Raw genomic sequence first — 20,617 nt, 5'->3', positions numbered from 1 at the left:
GGAAGCAGCGGTATCCGTAGTCCTTCGAAGAAATTTTGCACATTCCTGCCACATGCAGCCGGACATTGTCATGCTGCAATATGGCGTCTGGAATGCCCTGCAGGAGGGACAGTGCCTCGGGCTGTAAAAACTCCCTGGTGTAGCAGTAGGTGTTCAGATTGCCCTCAAGACGTAGGAGGCGAGATCGTATTTTATAGGCAATTGTGCCCTAAACCATCGCACTTGGCGTTTGTCCGCTATGCCGCTCAAAAATACAGTCTGCCCGATAGCGTTCATCATAGCGGCGTCTAACGCGCATGCGGCCATCACTGTAGGAGAAGTTGAAGCGGGACTCATCCGAAAACACTACATTTTGCCACTCAGCACGCAGTGTCGGTGTTCACGTGCCCATTGCAGTCTACGGCGTTGGTGGTTGCTGGTCAATGGGAGCCGGCGAAATAGAATGCGTGCTACCAGTCGGGCCCTCAGAAGACGGCGTCGAACCGCGATGCAGACATCCTCACACCCGTTGCAGTACTCCAACGTCGAGCCAACATCGTGGACGAAGCTGTTCTGTCCGTTACGGCCAAGCGAACAAGATGGCGGTCATCTCACGCTGTGGTCACATTGTGTCGTCCAGTACCCTGTCAGCGCTGTGTACGGCCCTCTTCTCTCCACTGGTTCCACATACGCCTCACTGTTGAAGCAGCGCACCCTGTACGAGCCGCAATGTCACGGAACGACAGACCCATCTCCCCGTGCCCTATCATTCTGCCCCGTTCGAACACACACACATGCTGATATTCCCTCCTGTGATGTCGGCGAGGCATAGTGGCACTGAGGTACACGTTTCCACTTCATATGACGGCTCCGCACTGACTGAGCGTTGCGTAACACTGCCCTGGCCGGTCACACACAGAAGGCCACTACTGGCCCTACGCGTACGCCATCTCTCTGCAATTTAAATCACTTATTATGGTTCCATTGTCCTACAGGTCCTCTGATTTTGGCGTGTTTCAGACCATTGCTTCTGATTGTTTCACTTTCTACAAACAGCAGTATACTTACCTGGAATACTCGAGTACTCTTATTACAGACACTCACATTTCGCCCCCTGTGTATGAAAAAGTATAGAGTTGTGGTCATGAACTCCCACACTTATACTCCTGTTTATTTACTACATTTTTAACTTCGAACTAACTCATCGAACGTTTTTGGTGACGGAAGCACAGGAAAGGCCTAGGACTGGGAAGGTAGCCGCCTTAATTGAGGTACAGACCCAGCCCAGCATTCACTTCGTCAACTCAAGTTGACGAGGAGAGCGAGACAAGACGCCGAGGTCATCGTTATGTCTCGTAAAAGAGGCGAGTATGCGCAGACTTTACTCGAATCTATGTTATGACTAAGGCTCGGAAGCTCAAGCCCTAAAATACTAAGAAATATGCATGAAAATATGCTCTTAAAACTTGAAAATATGCCAATAAACATGCACTATTAAAATGAAAATGGCAGTAGGCAAGTCAAGTTGGTATTGATAATAATAAACTTACATTTATTTGTTGGAGATTGAAGCAGAAGCTGTAAATGCTGAGTGATGGTATCGTCTTTTGCTCCTTATTTAAGGCGCCCACAATTACATTAGCAATAAATCGGTCCTCCTTCATTCTTCCAATGGTCGTTTCTTTCTTTCGCGTTTTTCCTCTCATCTCGTTAGTCCTCTACATTGCTTCCTGATCCACAGAGACCGATGACTACGTTGTAAGATCCCCCCACCGTACCATCGCAACTCAACATGGCAGGGAAGCTCACTGATGATGGAATCGTAATTTAAAAACCCTTGAATTCCAAAGATATCACTAAGTTTGTGAAAATGTAATAATAGCCAACATTTTCGTTATTATTTCTCGTGCGGTAAACAATGCTTAAAATATAGAAGATGGGAAAGTATATTTTTAACAATTTTATTGCCTACATTGTTTCGCTAGAGTTGATATTACCGGAAAATTTTACATTTCCTCTTTTGCTGCCTCACTGTTTACTAATCAAATAAAATACGGGGTGCATCAAAAGTCAATGACATACCTTCAGAAGTGAATTTTTCTCATACAGAGAAGAAGAAAAGGTTATGTCTACTTGGGTCCGAAAATACATCATTACAAAGTTATCCAACCAGTTAGCGACATTAATGCACTCCGACACTGTTACAATTAATACGCCATAACATTGTGATTTGCTGCCTTGTAGGCTGCAGCCTGTCAATTTCGATGTTGAGTTTTACATCGCTGGATGCCAGATGCACCAGATCCGCGTGAATTTAAAATTAATTTTGTCAGGTGAACATCAAATGTGTCACCAAAGATCTTTTTCATGCGTCGAATGAACTTTATTCTGCCCATCAAAAATACGAATACCTACGCCGGGTTTGATCCTGCAATCCTAGAATCCAGCTGTTTTACTAACGTAGACTCAGTGTGAGTTCTCAGACAGTGTCGTGCTCGTAGACGTGTACAATGTTTACCATGTTAAGTGAGAGGGGCTTAAAGTTGGTCGTTCTTGAGGGATTTAAATATTGAAAAGTGACAGACACAGTCGGATCTAAAGTGGTGAACATGAACTAACCTAAAGGGCACTACATATATACCTTTTCTGACAAGGCCGAAAGTCCGCTACGTATATTTAATATTTTGTTCTAGTGTCATTTTATTGGGGAGTTTGTGTATATATGAGCAGACGGTAAGGCTTTATCGATCCTTGGTTTTGTTATTTTTGATATTTTAGCGTTTGACTATTTCGACCCCACCCCCTGTGCTAACCATCGCGCCAATTCGACAGCACCAGAAATATTACAGTCGTCGAACTAAATCATGTTCACCCAGTGCATTGCCTGTTTAGCCCAGTAAGGAAGACATTTCCAGCATTTGCTTTGAGGCGGTTGGATGACAGGTGTCGTCAAGTCAGATTTCGACAACGGTTGTTTAAAACTCTGAGCAACTACGCATACACGGCTTTGTATACCTCTCTGGTGATCTCTTATTTAATCACTCATTTGTGTCTCAAATGCTGTACTGCTACACTGGCTTTGCCTTTAGCCGGTATATTAGCTTGGAGGACCATTGTAATCCACGGGCCTAAATTTAGCCGTTGGTAAGTTTACGCTGACTGAATGCAAACTGTCCTCTTCTTGATGGGATTCTCCACAAATTGCATGGTAAGTTAGCTATTATTACACGAACACTTCTGTATCGTCGTTGTTTTACTGAAATGTTGTAAGCCCACAGAGAGGAGGAAGAGAAGAGGGCAGACTTTTTACAGAATGTTGCTTGGGGGCTGCTGAAACTTCAAGTTGAAAGGAGAGCGAAAAGTCATCAAATTTTCAGTGATATAAGAAAACGAGCCCAGTTATTCTTTGGATTGACAATTTGATCACCGGTCGAGAAACGCCGAGGTAATAGCTGCCGCTGTCATCAATGTGGGCGAAGTGGGAATAAGACAACAAGAAGGTGGAGTTCAAAGTGCAAAAACTGGACCTGCCCTGACTATCGGGTGGACACTTTGGTGATTTTTAACAAGAGTAGGCAAACTCTCGGATGGCGGGTGAAATCGATGTTAGAGCATATGAAGATACACCGCAGCAGTTACGGTACCTTCAAAAAGGAATGGGCCAATCACACCGCGCGATGACAGACCACACCACACACTAACACCGAGTAGATTATCATACTTGTCAACGTGAACGTGAGGATTTTCAGGAGCCCAGTACACGCAGTTGTGGCGGTTTGCAGTACTGTGATAGTACATATATCACACCTTTGCACTATATGTAGAGGTGAGATATACCATTGTCAGTATTCGATTTATTATTATTATTATTATTATTATTATTATTATTATTATTATTATTATTATTATTATTATTATTATTATTATTATCTGCATTTCAATTGTATATTTTGTCATTAATATTTGTAAGCTGGGAGTCCAGCCAACTTTGAGTAATCATAAAATCGAATCATAAAATGATCACTCCAATAATTGCATGCGAAGGCCTATCCTAACCCGCAATACATTCTGTACTCAGCAGGTTGCTAGGCGACTAACACTTTCATTAATATTCTGACACATGTGATTTTCAACCTTATTAATGTCATTGCATGCAGCCACTTCCTCTGATCACGGAAGAATACAATTTCCTGCTAGATACTCTTTGAATCTCTAACCTTTCCCAGCTTCCAGATATACTCAAAAGATGGCAGAGCGATTCTAATAACTTAAATGCTGCTAAGGAAAAAAGTATTCGTACAAACAGACCCCATCATGATATACGCTTTAGACATTATCTGGGAACACCTGTCGAAGGATAACTTAGCTACACTAGAAAGAGTGAAGGCCGTGTATCTTAGAAAGTTCACAGCCTGGCAAAAAACGCTCCTTCGAGACTAAACTATGAGCTCACAAGACAACAGAAGAACTGCCACTGCCTTCTATGACAATACCAAGCTTCACATCAAGAACTGCAGGATAAGCAAGCGAATATATAAACCTCACGGCACTTAACACCCTTGAAAGGGCCTTGGCCTGCCCAACAACCGCTGCTCAGCCCGAAGGCCTGTAGATTACGAGGGGTCGTGTGATCAGAACGACGCATCCTCTCGGCCGTTATTCTGGGCTTTCGAGACCGGGGCCGCTATCTCACCGTCAGATAGCTCCTCAATTCTAATCACGTAGGCTGAGTAGAACTCGAACCAGCCCTCAGGTCGAGAGAAAAATCCCTGACCTGGCCGGGAATCGAGAGGCAGGCACACTACCCCTACAAGACGGGGCCCGCTATAAACAAGCGAATATATGAATAGATTTTTACCAAACAAACGGCATGATGACGTCAGAATGAATGAATTTTGAGTAGGAACTGCAGCACGCCCTAACGGGTTTCTTTTTAAATGTTCATAACACCACTGAAAGGGGCTAAGACAGTGATATCAAGGTCAATTATCTGACCTATTTATAGCGAATGATGTGGAGCAGCGCTGGTAAGTTATAAACTTACCTTTCCATCCCTACTTTCGGGAATCTTACATTCCGCGAGATCCTTCTCCTCTTCTGCAAAAAAGAAACAAGAAATTAGCTTATTAATAAGACCAACGCGAGAAAGATACAAAACTGTACTTGAAGAGATCAATTCCAGAATACCTTCACAGATCTTATGCTGCTCTCTGCATATGATGTATACTACATCCATCGCTTCCTGCAGGGCCTTTTCCTCCTGAAACAAAAAGTAGCACCATTTAATAACTTCTTTAGAGATTGCCATGCCTTCTAGCGTTCAAGCCACTGTGAGTGGAGGGGGGGGAATAAAATAACAACCTCGGTATCCCCTGAATGTCTTAAGAGGCGACTAAAAGTGGCCGCAGGGACTCTTATCATGGAGGCGTGGAATTCAAGAGGGCAAATTGGAGCAAATGATCCTCTATGGGAAGGGGAGTTAGGGATTGGAACAACTTACCAAGGGAGATGTCCAATAAATTTCCACTTTCTTTGCGATCATTTAAGAAAAGGCTAGGAAAACAACAGACAGGGAATCTGCCACCTGGGCGACTGCCCTAAATGCAGATCAGTATTGATTGATTGATTGATTGATTGATTGATTGATTGATTGATTGATTGATTGATTGATTGATCGATCCGGTCCTTAGCTGAGTCCATGCATTGCTTTTACCTACTTGCGTCAGGCTCTTCATTTTATTCTATCCTATCCGATCTCCTTTGGTCAACACTTGTTCTTTACTGACCCCGACGATATTAGAATTTCAAACCCTTTTTATTTATTTATGTATTTATTTATTTATTTATTTATTTATTTACTTATTTGTTTATTTATTCATTTATTTATTTATTTATTTATTTATTTATTTATTTATTTATTTATTTATTTATTTATTTATTTATTTATTTATTTATTTATTAGATACACCAATTGGGGAGGGGGCATTTTACACTAATAATATAACAAACTAGCTGATATACCCGTTACAAATACTATTTAATTGAGATATATTAATTTTGTGATTTATTATTTATCGTATGGCATATACATGAACAGTACAATAAATTACAGATTTATATCTACATTATTTACATAGGTAATTGACTGTGGCGTCGCCAGGAAAAGTTCACTTGTTTCTCCATTGAAACGTCTCTAGGCATTCTTGTCTGATATGCTTCACAGTTTGCCTCTTAGCACCACAGTCACAGCAGGATGATGACTTTTTCCTCCCTTTATGCAGAAGATCTGCACACACACCACGGTTAGTCCGCATCCGGTTTGTATTGGACTATACTTTCGGAGGGTGTTCAAAGCCAGGTACCTTCTGCTGTGTAATGCATGGAATTTCTAAGGATTCTGCTGGAGCATATTGTCTCCATTCATTAGATCATCTCTCAGTCAGGTTGAAATTACTGGCTGTAAGGTTCTCCGCCGTGCAGATGGGGGGAAGTCTGTCTATATGTAAGTAGAGGACATCCTCATGAATGGGCAATCTTTGATTATTCTGGATGTTGTATTCATTCATCAGAGAAGTACATCTACGGAGGTGGGGTGGAGGAATATGGGTTAGTAGAGGCAGCCATTGAATTGCAGTTGATCTGATCGTGGCCGTGATCATTCTCATTCTTTGTAACATCTGTTCTCTTCACATGAGGACTGTTCATCCAGACGGGGGCACAATACTCCGCAGTAGAGTAAACCAGACTTAGAGCTGAGCAGCGCAGAGTAGTTGAACTTGCAGATGAGGACCAAATAGGGGAGCAAATGTCAGGAATGTGGAGAACACAGGAGACGAAGCATAATTTTAAGGCCCAGTTAGTGGGATTTTTGAAGGGCAGAAAATATTGCATTCAACACTCAATGTACGAGATCTGTGGTGACGTACTTGATGTTTAACGATCAGTCATAGTTCGCTCAACAGAGATCGAGTTTAATCTCCCCATCTGACGAAGTAAAAGGGAACGTTGAAACTGCAACGTAAACAGCTTTACATGGAGTCAAATTAAAATGATTGCACACGGTAGCTGAACCCGTAATAATAATAATAATAATAATAATAATAATAATAATAATAATAATAATAATAATAGTAATAATAATAATAATAATAATAATAATAATAATAATAATAATAATGTTTTCCCTTTCCTGCTCTCCTTTGGATCTTTTTCAGTTCACGTACCAAATAATTTTGGTGTGGGTCCCATACACTGGAACGATACACCAACTGGGGTCTTGTTTATTTCTTTTTCTTTCCAGTTTTATTATTATTATTATTATTATTATTATTATTATTATTATTATTATTATTATTATTATTATTATTGGGCCCAGATGATAACCTGGGGAGACGCGCGAATACCTTGAGACTCTGACAAAAAATTAGGGTGAGAATGGTTGATATGCGATTATAAGAACACAGCAAGAGAGTTCCCTCAGCCTCTGTCACCTCAATTCTCCAACTTCCTACCTACACGTGGTGCCCCCGGTTAAGCCGAGAAAGTCAGTGGAAGGTTGGGTAACCAACCCAGGCGGGAAACTGAGTCGGTGAGTATACAGGTTTCTGAGGCCACTTGAAGGCATCGGGAAACCACCACAGTAATTTATCCATGGCATAACCATGGCTTTGCTTAATCTTAAATTAGCCTCCGGAGTAAGTTATCCATTCGGATACCCGGGGCGGGGGAGACAGGATTGAGAGAAGCCTCGCAAAGAGATCATAAATGCAAATTGTCCTTGCGCACGATTACGAAGCTTGCAACTTGGAATATTCCTGGCCTGTTACAGGCAGGAAAGCTTGCAATTATTGAAAGAGAAATGCACTTACATGATTTGGGCATACTAGGACTCAGACACATTGGAAAGGATGTAGTCATTTCATTACCAACGGAGAGAATACAGTGTACTTTTCAGGGTGTGAGAATGAAAGCCGGAATGGTGTCGCTGTATTCCTTTCAAAGAGACTATCCGGTACCGTCTTGGGATATTAACCCATTTCTGATAGGATTTTCTTCATTAAGTTTAACGCTTCCCCTTGTAAAATCAATTTGGTTCAGGTTCATGCTCCTACGTCAGCAGCATCTGAGTGGTATGTTCCGAGCTGTCAGCGGAGGGATGGCGTGGAATGACATTAGTAGACGAATAAGTTTGAGTGGCGTTTATAAAAGTAAGAAAGATCACAATATGAAGATAAAGTTAGAATTCAAGAGGACAAACTGGGGCAAATATTCATTTATAGGAAGGGGAGTTAGGGATTGGAATAACTTACCAAGGGTGACGTTCAATAAATTTCCAATTTCTTTGAAATCATTTAGGAAAAGGCTAGGAAAACAACAATCTGCCACCTGGGCGACTGCCCTAAATGCAGATCAGTATTGATTTATTGATTGATTGATTGATTGATTGATTGATTGACGAGGTTAACGAATTTTATGAGCTACTAGACCATGTCACCAAGAAAATACCAAACAAGGAAATGTTAATAATCAAAGGAGACGCTGACAAGGAGAGCCACATGAAGTCCGTGGTTGTACACTGCGCTCTCGGTGAGAGAAATAAGCGAGGTGAGAGCTTATTGGAATTCAGTGTCATTTGTAATACACTCTTCCAGCATCATCCAGGACGCAGGTATAGATGGGTTTCTCTAGGTGACAGGACCAGAAATCGGATTGATTGCATCTTGGTGCGACAACGTTGGTGGACTTCCATTCTAGACTGTAAGACCTTGCCTGGAGCAGACTGTGGCAGTCGTCATATTATGTTCGCTATGAAAATGAGAATCAAACTCAAACTGACCAAGAAGTTAACGGTTGGAAGAGTTCGAATTGCTGATCAGAAAACCCTCCAAGAATTTGGAGGAAGCATAAGATCAAAGCTACATAAATTTAATAAAAATGAGAATGAATCAGTCTCGCAAACCTAGGAGAAAATGAAAGAGATTATTTCCTCATATATTCCTAAACCAGATACTAGAACTTCAAATGTGAAACACCCCTGGATTTCACACACCACATTATTGCTAATTGAAGAGGGAAGTAATTTTAAAGAAACGTGGTATACATACCATGGAGGACAACGATAATAAGAAGACATTTTGGAGTGAAATACAGCGTAATTACAGATCTGACAGGACACACTTTCTCAACAGTGTGTGCAAAAACATATAACAACATCAAAACCAGAAGCAGTAATATGACCTCTACAAAAAACTGCACAGCATTACCCGAGAGTTTAAACCATGCACATGGGTAATAAACGAAGAAAATGGCAACGTCATCGGAGATTAAAAAAGAAGCTGTAGAAAGGTCGAAACAATACTGCAAAAAACTGTATTCTAAAGAAAATAACATATTAAATCAGGAAATAATGAAACAACCTCAATTGGAACCTGATATTGTGTTCAGTAAAATAGAGAATGCAATTAAACATTTGAAAAATAACAAATTCCCACGTATCGACGGTGTTTCAGGAGAAATGCTTAAAGAGATGGGAGAGGAAGGTACCACGTATTGCACTGATTTGGAGAACAGGGGAGTGGCCAAAAGACTGTACAAGTTCTATCTTAATTCCCCTGTACAAGAAAGTGTCCATTAGGGATTGCTCTATCTACCCAACCATAGCAAACAAAGTCCTTCTACACATACTGAATAAACGCTTGAAGCGTTTCTTACAACCTCAGATATCCCTGGAACAAGCAGGTTTTGTGGAAGATAAATATACACGAGAGCAAATTCTGAATATGAGGCAAATAATTGAAAAATATCACGAGTTTTGTGTTCCTGTCTTTATCTGCTTTGTACATGCAAAAAAGCTTTTGACTTTGTTGCGTGGGACAAACTATGGAATGTTTAGATGAACTCGGTGTTCCGGCACATCTCATATCACTGCTGAAAGGCCTTTATTAGAGTAACTTGGCGACCTTAAGGTTGGGTGGTGATACCTCAGACTTTATCAGTGCAACCAAAGGCGTAAGACAAGGCTGTGTATTGTCTCCGAGCACATCATGAGGAGAGCGTTTGATGGCTGGTCTGGTGGTATCTCAATTGCTGGACGAAAAATCAGCAACTTGCGTTTTGGTCACGACACCACACTCCTTGCCTTGCCAGGAGTGAAGATGAGCTTGCAGATTTACTTGCAAGAGTAAAGGATGCAAGTCTCGTGTATGGATTAGAAATCAATTTGAAGAAGACCAAACACATGAACATTGATAGCGGAAATCAAGTGCACCTCACAGGTCGATTAAAGGGACTGGAGTAGGTTAATGAATTGCGAGAAAGAGATAAAGAGGCTTATTGTCCTGGGGCGTGCAGCGATGAGTAAACTAATTAAGATCTGGAAGAACAGGGCAATATCCAAAATCACGAAGATTCGATTGGTTGAAGCACTAGTATTTTCCGTGTTCTTTTGCGGTAGTGGGACATGGACCGTCAACGTTAAGGAAAAAGACCACAACGATGCTTTTGAGGTGTGGTGTTGGCGTAGAATGCTACGTGTAACTTGGACCGGAAAGAGAGCAAATGAGTCCATAATTAATGAGCTGAAGATAGAGAAACGTCTCTCTATACGTGTCAGTGAAAGAACACTTCAGTGCCTTAGACATACCTTAAGGAGGCATGGAGACAACCTGGAGAAGTCTATCATAGAAGGCAAAATAGAAGGCAGAAGATCACATGGATGGACAGCAAGCAGGTGGCTAGATCAGGCTAGGAAGATAACTGGCCTTCCTCTTCAAAACGTCCTAAGAAAAGCTGAAGATAGAGTTGGATGACGACATTTTGTGAAGCATATAACACTCTAGAGAAACTCAGTAATGAGTAATACGACTGATTATCATTATTATTATTATTATCATTTATAATTAATAATTAATTATAAATATTATAAATAATACTATAATATAAATAATTATAAATAAAAATATTAATAAATAATAATAATAATAATAATAATAATAATAATAATAATAATTATTATTATTATTATTATTATTATTATTCATACACTTCTCCACAGGAAATATGGGTAGTAATGGGGCACGGGATGCACCAAGTGCCTTACATAATTAAACTATTTACACATTATAATACAAACGTTGATGTACAGGTATATACAAAACTGTAGATCACGGGATCTTCATTCTTGCGAGAGGAATGATCGCACAATGTTGCATGTTGACAGGAGGACAGAATGTTGCATAATTTTGTAGATGTTCGGTGGAAGACCCAGTTCTTATTATTATTATTATTATTATTATTATTATTATTATTATTATTATTATTATTATTATTATTATTATTATTATTATTATTATTATTATTATTATTATTATTATTATTTGCGTTTGGCACTCTAGAGATCACGGATACACGTTAGTCAGCATTAGTATTCTTGTTGTTCTTATCTTCCCAAACCTCTTCAAATTTCTTGCCGCGTCGGTTTATCGACTGTGAACTTGTGTGAGTTGATTTTCTGTGTAGTTGCCAGTGGGTCAATATTGACTTCCATGAGATACTCTTGGGTGTCTACTAACCAGCGTACTTTGGGTTGTCGGGCTCCATTGATGATAAGGAAGATAATCTTGGTCACTCGTGCTGTATGTCATACGTCCTTTTCGTGCGACTCAAGTGAATAGTGTGCTCAGTGAATCAAGTTCTTCAGAGCGTTTGCGCTTCCAGATAACATCTTGGATCTTCAGCCCGAATATTTTACTCAGTATTTGATGTTCGATTTTCTCTAATATAACAATAATAATCTAGATCTAGATCCACAGAAAGCATATGCGAGAGTACAGAGGAGAAAGATGGGGGACTATGGGATTATTGAAATCAGTCGAGGCATGTATGTTGACAATTCTGCAGTGAGAATTGATGGTAGAATGAGTTCTTGGTTCAAGGTACTTACAGACTCGGCTGCAATCTTTCACCTTTATTGATCATAGTTTGCATGGATCATCAGCTGAATGGTTTAAACTGGCAGGGAGGGATTCAGTTAGGTACAAGTGTAGTGAGCACTTTGTCTTAATGGCAGATTGTGCCGAAAGCCTGTATTCTAATATCTTGGAACTTGAAAATAGGGGTAGTGAATATGGTATGAAAATGGGCCTTTCTAAGACTAAATTGATGTCAACAGCTAAGAAATACAAGTGAACTGAATGTTAGATTGGGGATACAAAGCTGGAACAGGCAGATAATTTCAAGTATTTAGGATGTGTGTTCTCCCAGGGTCGTAGTACAGTAAGTGAAATTGTAGCAAAGCTAATGCAGTGAGCTCGCAGTTGCGATCATCAGGATTCTGTAAGAAGGAAGTCATCTCCCGGACGAAAGTATCTTTACATCAGTCTGTTTTCAGACCAACTTTACTTTTCGGGGGTGAAAGCTCGGTGGACTCAGGATACCTTATTCATAAGCGAGAAGTAACAGACATGAAAGTAAGGAGAATGTTTGCTGGTAGAAACAGGTGGGAACAATGAAAGGAGGGTATACGGAGTGACGAGATAAAGGACAAGTTAGGAATGAACTCGATGGATGAAGCTGTACCCAGAAACCGGATTCGGTGGTGGGTCATGTGAGGCGAATGGAGGAGTATTGGTTACCTAGGAGAATAATGGACTCACTGATGATTGCTCTATCGTCCTGGTTGAGTCATGGCCCAATGTCCACCTGTTGTCTCTTAGAATAAAGGATCTTTGTGCACATTTCACTCCAGTACATATAAAAAAAACATTCCCCTAAGCAACATGTGCTGGTATCCCACGTCCCTGATGTACAAGGAAAACAACCCACCTTCTCTGAAAGTATGGTGGCAGCGCCGATGGAAATGGTGACGCACAACAGTAGAATCTTCATCGTGTCTGCGCTGTTCTGACAAGAAACAGCGTGCTACAGTATATTATATTTCTATGTTGCACACCGTCCTTGTCGTATTTCCGGTCAGTTGAGCCAACAGACCATGGGAGAGGCTTTTATTGCCCAATGAAACACGTCATTCGATACTTCCTGATGAGTGTCCCTTGGTCGAACCAACCAGGGGATTTCACGTAAATTAAAGTTACAGTAACATACTCGTAAGCAACAAGAATGAGATTAGCACGGCGTAGACTAAAGTTATGTCTACTGGAAAGAAACTTGAGTAATAGCTACTGGATATGAAATTGGTCCCTCGGTGTATGGTAGCTCGCCTGCCTCTCACAGATGGCCTAAACGCAAAGAAGAAGAAGAAGAAGATGACAAAGTGTAGTTCATAAACACAAAACTGCGAGCTCAAACACGCGAAAAACGCACTGCGGCTCCATGAATGACTCAGGAAATACGAGACTTAATAACAGAGAAAGACAAAGCTTTCAGAAAATAACCCGAAACACGACAATCCGGAAAACCTTTCAAAAATGGGCATAGGTGGAAATAAAATACATATTGCTGACATTAAACTATCACTGGATGATTTAAACAAATACTTTACTACAAGACCCGTTAACACTGACGAGACAACAAAAGATCAGACGACTAACAGAATTCTACAAAATGGCAATACTTAATCCTACCAACACTCACCCACATCATTAATACCTCACTGATAACCGGCATATTCCCTTCCCTTTGGAAATGTGCAATTGTTCACCCACCCCCAAAGAACAACAATCCCGTGGAACTCAAAGACTTTCGATTCATTTGCATTTTACATTTCTGTCCAAAATTTTGAGGAAAATATTTCACAGCTAAATAACCGTATTTTTAAATAACAATATACTTCTTGACAAATACCAGTCTGGTTTTAGAAGCAATCATAGCACAACTACTGCACTGCTTAAAGTTACAAACGACATAGGAGTAGCTATGGATAAGGGAGAAGTTACTGGTTTAACTCTTCTAGACCTTAGTAAGGCCTTCGACTGCGTTGACACGGACATACTGATAGCAAAATTACGTGCTCTTAATTTCTCACAAAGCACACTATCCTGGGTGTATTCCTATCTCTCTGATCGCCGGCAGTGTGTATCTACAGGTGAAAATTTCTCTTCATGGCAATCTGTTAGTGACTGGAATACAACAGGGGTCAGTGCTAGCGCCACTCCTATTTTCGATCTTCATTTCAGGACTAACACAAGTAATTAAACATTGTCAATATCATGTGTACGCAGACGACATGCAGATATATACACATGCACATCCTCGTGACTTACCGACTGCAATAAATAATATGAACGACGACCTAGGAAGAATATGTAGGTGGACCGATGACCATGCACTAAAAATCAATGCCCAAAAATCGCAGTGTATTCTTTTAGCTACCCTAAAAACCCACGCACGACTTACAGACGTGAATACTCACTCAGTAACATTAAAAGGCACTCAGTTAAAATTAAAAGACACAGTTAAAAACTTAGGGATGATAATGGATAAAAACCTTAGTTGGAACGATCATGTAACAGGTATATGTCAGCGAGTGTTTTATTCCTTACATTATCTTAAGAATCTCAGAGATTTACTACCCCAAATGTAAGAAAACTGCTTATCGGAAGTATGGTAATGCCAATATTCGACTACTGTGACGTAGTATACAGTAACCTGAACGCCTCACTTTCCATCAAGCTCCAAAAGGCACATAACGCATGCGTTCAATTTATTTCAGATATACCAAGGTTTAGCCATATTTCTCCCGCATTTGATAGACTTTCATGGCTACGCTTAAGAGAGCGACGAAATTTACATACTCTTTCCTTTTTACATCGTATACTGAACCTTAACACCCCTGAATACCTTGCCACACAATTCCATTACCTAGCAACACCTTCTAGTATTCCTACCAGATCATCATCCACCGCAGTACTAAGCATTCCCATTCACCGCTCAACTGGCTACAGTAGATCATTTATAGTCGCCGCCAGCCGAATTTGGAATTCCCTACCTGCTGAAATTAGAAGCGTGTGAAACCTCCGCCACTTTAAGAAACTCTGTCAAACCTGGTTAATAAATAATAATAATAATAATAATAATAATAATAATAATAATAATAATAATAATAATAATAATAATAATAATAATAATTTCTTAGTAGGATTAGATCATAGCTAAGTGATTAGGTTAATTAAAACATTTAATTGATACTTTAAGATATTAGATTGTAGATAATTTAGTGCATATTTAACTTTTCATGTAGGTGTATGTATGGTCGGACAGAATAGCAGGCTTCATAGCCTGAGTCCCGCCATATAAAACAAGACAATAAATACAAAATACAATACTTTTAAAATACCACTCAACCTTATTCGTCTACTAACGTCATGCCACGCCATCTATACATTGACAACTCGGAACATACCACTTAGTCGAGCAGCTCGTCTCCTCACTCCCAAGAATTCACAACCCAAACATCGCAGCATATTCGTAACATTACTAATTGACCTTTGCTGTTGACCTTAGTTACCCATTTGTATCCATTTTATGTAGTAACTAGTTGAATGTTTACTCATGATGTACTGTAGCTTTAATTGGAAACTTACTAACTGATATTTTTTTCAATATTTTTCCCATTATATATGCTAAACCTTGTGAAAAATCCAAACAGTAACTTTTAAACATGAAAATAAAGAAACATGCTTTAAAGTGATAACGGAATCGCCCAGATCAAATTCTTTGGATTGTTTCCACTTCTCGAATAAAATAATCTTGGTCCCATACAGTGGAACCGTACTCTGGTGGAAGACATTCGGGAATAAGTACCACACGTACGCAACAAATTTTTGAAAAGTGGGATTTCAGTGGAAATGGGCTGTGTGATCACGCCTCTATGCTATTATGTTATTTAATGTCTTACATTTGAACTTCAAGCTGCTTTACAGAACTTTGAGGTTGGAGCATCAGTCAAGATGGCGGACAGTGTTTGTGTAATGGATAATTTAAATCATTTAAATAAAGACATAGACGAAATCACACCTGTATTTTGAAATATTTTAACAATGTTCTTGTTATTGTTGTTATTTTTATTATTAGGCTAATATTATTTGCTACCATTTGTGTTCCAAGTGCATGTACAGCATTTCCCTTCTGTCATGTACAAATGTAAGACATTATTTTCCATTATTTTTCCAATGCATACATTATTTTTAATACCTTAAGGTATAACAATGAAATATTTTTTATACTCGACGATGCGGAAATATAAATATTATATGCGAGAAAACTGAATCTTAATGAGGTACATTATAGTCCAAAGTTCATTATCAGGCAGGTTCTCCACCAATCAGAGTTCAGATTTTCATTTTAATACAACTGTTTGACCATTTATGTAAAAATAGCAAAATCAATCATGTCGAACACAATTATTATCATCAATTCACTTTCTACTTCCAATATTCCACAACCACACGGCACATTCCCGCAAATTCACTTTACCAGCTGTACAATGAACAATTTGTTTGAAATAAAGCTAGGTTATGACAACCTTCTATCAAAGCTTTGATAACACATGACATTGTCAAGGTCTCTGATCCACTCACGGAAAATCAATAACCCAGCGCATGCACTCTACGCTCTGTTCAGTAAAACTCAACTGTCAAGCGACATCTCGACATATATTTATGAATATTTAAAAAATAGAGTTATAATTATCGTCAGAATGAACAGTCGTATTCAACTCGCCTATAATGGCGAGTTTTATAAACATACTCGTGTCTTAATTATTGCCAGTATACGCTTGTTGATAATGTACTATTTAAATAGATGAACACGCTCGCATACCGAGTGGTTCAAGTACTGTAAATCATTAAATAGCCCCGAATTTTATTTTCTCCTGAAAAATTCCTGATTTGTTGGTTATATTCTTATTGCGAGGAGGTGTTCAATTGTGGTCTTAACCAAAGGCATCCTATCCTTCACAATCTTTACCCCTAAATAACCTCATAACCATATGAAGAGATCTGTGGTCCTGTTTATGTGATTGCCCTAATGAAGATCTTACCTTAAATTAACACTTGGCTATTGGCAGTGATCATCGCAATGAGGTACGTTCGTTCATTACTTCCTTTTCGGATATCGGAAATCCATCACATGTCTAACGTTTTCCTTCTTTCAAATAAGCTGCTTTACAATTTTTTTTTAATTCGCCCAGACATCGTCGTCAGAGGCTGCCTGGCCGAGGTGGTAAAGGCGTGCTCGGTTCGCCCGGAAGGACGTGGGTTCGAATCCCCGTCAGGAAGTCGAAAAATTTAAGAAACGAGATTTCCACTTCCGGTGCATATGGCCCGGAGGTTCACTCAGCCTACACCAAAAATGAGTACCAGGTTAATTTCTGAGGGCAAAAGCAGCCGAGCGTAGAGCTAAAAACTCTACCCCATCACGTGCCGCGGTTAACAATGATGGAAGCCTTTACGTTCCACTCTTCCAAGGGCCTTCATGGCCTGTACGGAGGTGTCTTTGTCTTTGTCGACATCGACGTCGCATCGTCTTATGGCGACGATGGGATAGGAAAGGCCAAGGAATGGGAAGGAAGCGGCGGTGGTCTTAATTAAGGTACAGACACAACATTTGCCTAGTGTGAAAATGGGAAACTACGGAAAACCATCTTCAGGGCTGCCGACAGCGGTGTTCGAACCCACTATTTCCCATATGTAAGCTCACAGTTCCGCACCCCTAACCACACGACCAACTCGCCCAGTTCATTATTATTATTATTATTATTATTATTATTATTATTATTATTATTATTATTATTATTATTATTATTATTATTATTATTATTTCTTCTTTCTTTCTTTCTTTCTTGCGAACCGGCCAAACTTAGGACCACGCCAATACCACTTCACTTCCTTCTAATCATCCCTTCTTCCTTCCTCTTTCTCCACAGTGCCTTCATTCTTTCAGAATGTTGCGCTCTTCTCTCTTCAGTCCATCTTCCCCCTCTGCGCTCTTTCTTTTCTTCAACCAGAACTTTTATGTTGGAAAGTCTTTTCCTGAATTGGTCTCTATCACGACATTCTTCATCTGCAATTCCTAACCTCTTGAGTTCTTTCTCCATCTGCTTGGCATATCCCCCCTGGCTCTTCAAGTAGTATATTTTATTAAAAATTTGTTTATTTAACCTTGTTGTATCCATTCTGACCATGTGTCCATAGAATCGCAACCGTCTTTTCCTTATTGTTGTTTCCAGGTCTTCTGTTATTTTGTATATCTCCTTATTTGAGCGTAATCTGTAGTTTCCCTCTACCACCCTTGGGCCGTAAATCATCCTCAATATTCTCCTTTCAATCTTTAGTAGTTTTTCCAGGTTCGTTAGTGTTGCTGTTTCCACCCCATACAGAATCACTGGTTTTACCACAGCATCGTAATGTCTTAGTTTCGCATTGATGGAGAGATTCTTTTTGTTGTAAATGGCTTTGGTGGCAATGTTTAGCCTTTCCAACTTAAGTCTTCTATTTTCCATGGCCGCTTTATCCATCCCGTTGCTGCTGATAATTTCTCCCAGGTATTTAAACTGCTTTGTGACCTTCACTTCGCCATATTTCGTCTTCATTGTTCTCTTCACATAATTCCTGTCCGTGCTATTATTATTATTATTATATAATTCACAATTTTAGAATTGGGTTATTGTGCTTCTTCCGTTCAATATACGTGGAAGAAGTACTACTTAGTACATATGCACATATACTCCATACATACCGGTATATCCTTACATTGTTGACAAATAAATTTCACAAACATTTCTACGATATGTATTATACATAAATAGTCAAAATCATCAGTAGACGATTTTCATTAGTCCTCTATATATGGTGGATGGTTTATGCCAATGAAATCCCTCACTATATGGCAAGTGGCCAGGACTGGTGCTCTTTTGTCCTTCTCTGTAAGTGAGAGTGTGGAGATTAAGTGCTTCAATGCTCCTGTGTAGTGTCTTAGGTGTAATACCATTACATCTAAACACTCCAGGAATGATGATAACATCGTCTCCTCCCTCTTCCTCGTTTCCCTTTTATCATATCTTCAATTGCCCCTTGTAGTAAGGTGTTGTGTCTTAGATTATGCCCTATCCAGTTCTCCTTCCTATTTTGGATTACGGTCAGCATGCTCCTCACTCCTCCCACTCTCTTCAGAACTCTTCTGGATGGTGAGTACAAATTTATTTTCATTTCAGTTTCTCGATTTGTGGCCCCATTGTTACTGAGTGCTTCTATTTCCAGGGCCATAGAGGAGCCTCTGTCTGATCAATGTAGTGACACTAACAGGAAAAGTGGAAGAAATTGTAGATTTTATGGTTGGCAAAAATATAGCATTGCTGGGAGTCATTGAGACCAAATGGAAAGGAAAAGGTGAGAGGAAACTAAAGAAAGGATACACCCTGTACTATAGTGCATATAGCTGCCCAAAAGGGCCGTAACTGTCTCGAGAAATGATATTTACCACTACTCGCTAAAGGGTTCCAAGAGACAAACTACATTAAAACTTTGTCAACAAGTCTTTCGAGAAGAGCCTGACAAAATATCGAAATACGTTTCGACTGAGTGGTTTTCTCTAATGTGAAGAGCAGTCGAACTCTTACAAAGTAGATGAAGTAGGTGGTATCAGCAGGTTACTCAGTTTGAAATAAGCCGTGTAATAAGGTTACGAGGAGGTGGATGCTCTTTTCGCGATATTGCAGAAAGTCTTGGCAGGGATTCATCCGCAGTCCATCGGTGTTGACAACAATGGTCACGGGATAGCACTGCCTCAAGACGACCAGTGTCCGGCCGCACACGGGCCATTACGGAAAGGGACGACCACCGTATTCACTGCATGGCTGTGGTGCATCGTACTGCATTCCCAACAAGATAATGCCCGTCATCGTACCTCTGCTGTCACCAACGTGCTCTGCAAAGACTCGACCAGCCGCCTTGACCTCCGCCCATTGAGCATTACTGGGACATAACGGGACGACAAATCCAGCGTCATTAAATAACAGTTTTAAGCGTCGCTGATTTGAATGATCAAGTGCAGCAGGCATGAACTCCATCCCAAAAACTGGCATACGACACCTGAATGACACAATGCATTAAAAAACATGGCCACTGAAGCAGTTATTGGTGTATCCCATGTTAGATGCCTTCTTGAATCTGAGACCTGGAAGCTAGACAATTGCTTAGCCTAAATTGCATTCCTCTAAACTCATCTCCTTTTGGTGTTGGGATTTCATTTTCCGCCAGTGTCCGTCTCCATGGCTAAATGGTTAGCGTTTTGTCCGTTGGTCACAATGTGTCCCGGGTTCGATTCCCGCCATTGTCTGGAATTTTAACGGGGAATGAGTGTAGGCCTATATGACGACTTCATCATCATTTCATCCTCATCACGAGGCGCAGGTCGCACACGGGGGTCAAAACAAAAGACCTGCACCAAGCCTCTCCGGATGCCACACGCCATTATTATTTTCCGCCAGTATACTACGTCGAATCTGTGGTACCGCTCGGCATATAAACTTAACATTTTCTGAGTTTTCTTTACTGGATACCGTACGTCAGATGACAGCACAGTTATTCCAAGAGTAGGCTATATGCGCGCGGACTAACTCGGCACGAGTTCTAATTCACGATATGGCGGCCAACATGGTGGCCAAGCTGGCAGCACTGCTCCG

General features: G+C 40.2%; 1 protein-coding gene across 1 annotated transcript in view; it reads right to left on the bottom strand.

Annotated features, from left to right (window-relative positions):
- LOC137502697 (general odorant-binding protein 19a-like) overlaps window positions 1-20,617 on the bottom strand; it is a 40,306-nt gene that overhangs the window by 10,276 nt on the left and 9,413 nt on the right. The window contains exons 2-3 of the mRNA XM_068229675.1: window positions 5,167-5,239; window positions 5,024-5,076 (exon numbers count right to left, since the gene is read on the bottom strand). Coding sequence (XP_068085776.1) covers window positions 5,024-5,076; window positions 5,167-5,215 — 102 coding nt within the window. The 5' untranslated portion in view covers window positions 5,216-5,239. The remainder of the gene's footprint in view (window positions 1-5,023; window positions 5,077-5,166; window positions 5,240-20,617) is intronic.

Source organism: Anabrus simplex, chromosome 11 (assembly GCF_040414725.1).
Source record: "Anabrus simplex isolate iqAnaSimp1 chromosome 11, ASM4041472v1, whole genome shotgun sequence".
In the NCBI taxonomy this organism is placed as follows: Eukaryota; Metazoa; Arthropoda; class Insecta; order Orthoptera; family Tettigoniidae; genus Anabrus; species Anabrus simplex.
Note: the sequence above shows the minus strand (reverse complement) of the source record. Positions and strands in the feature narration are given on the sequence as shown.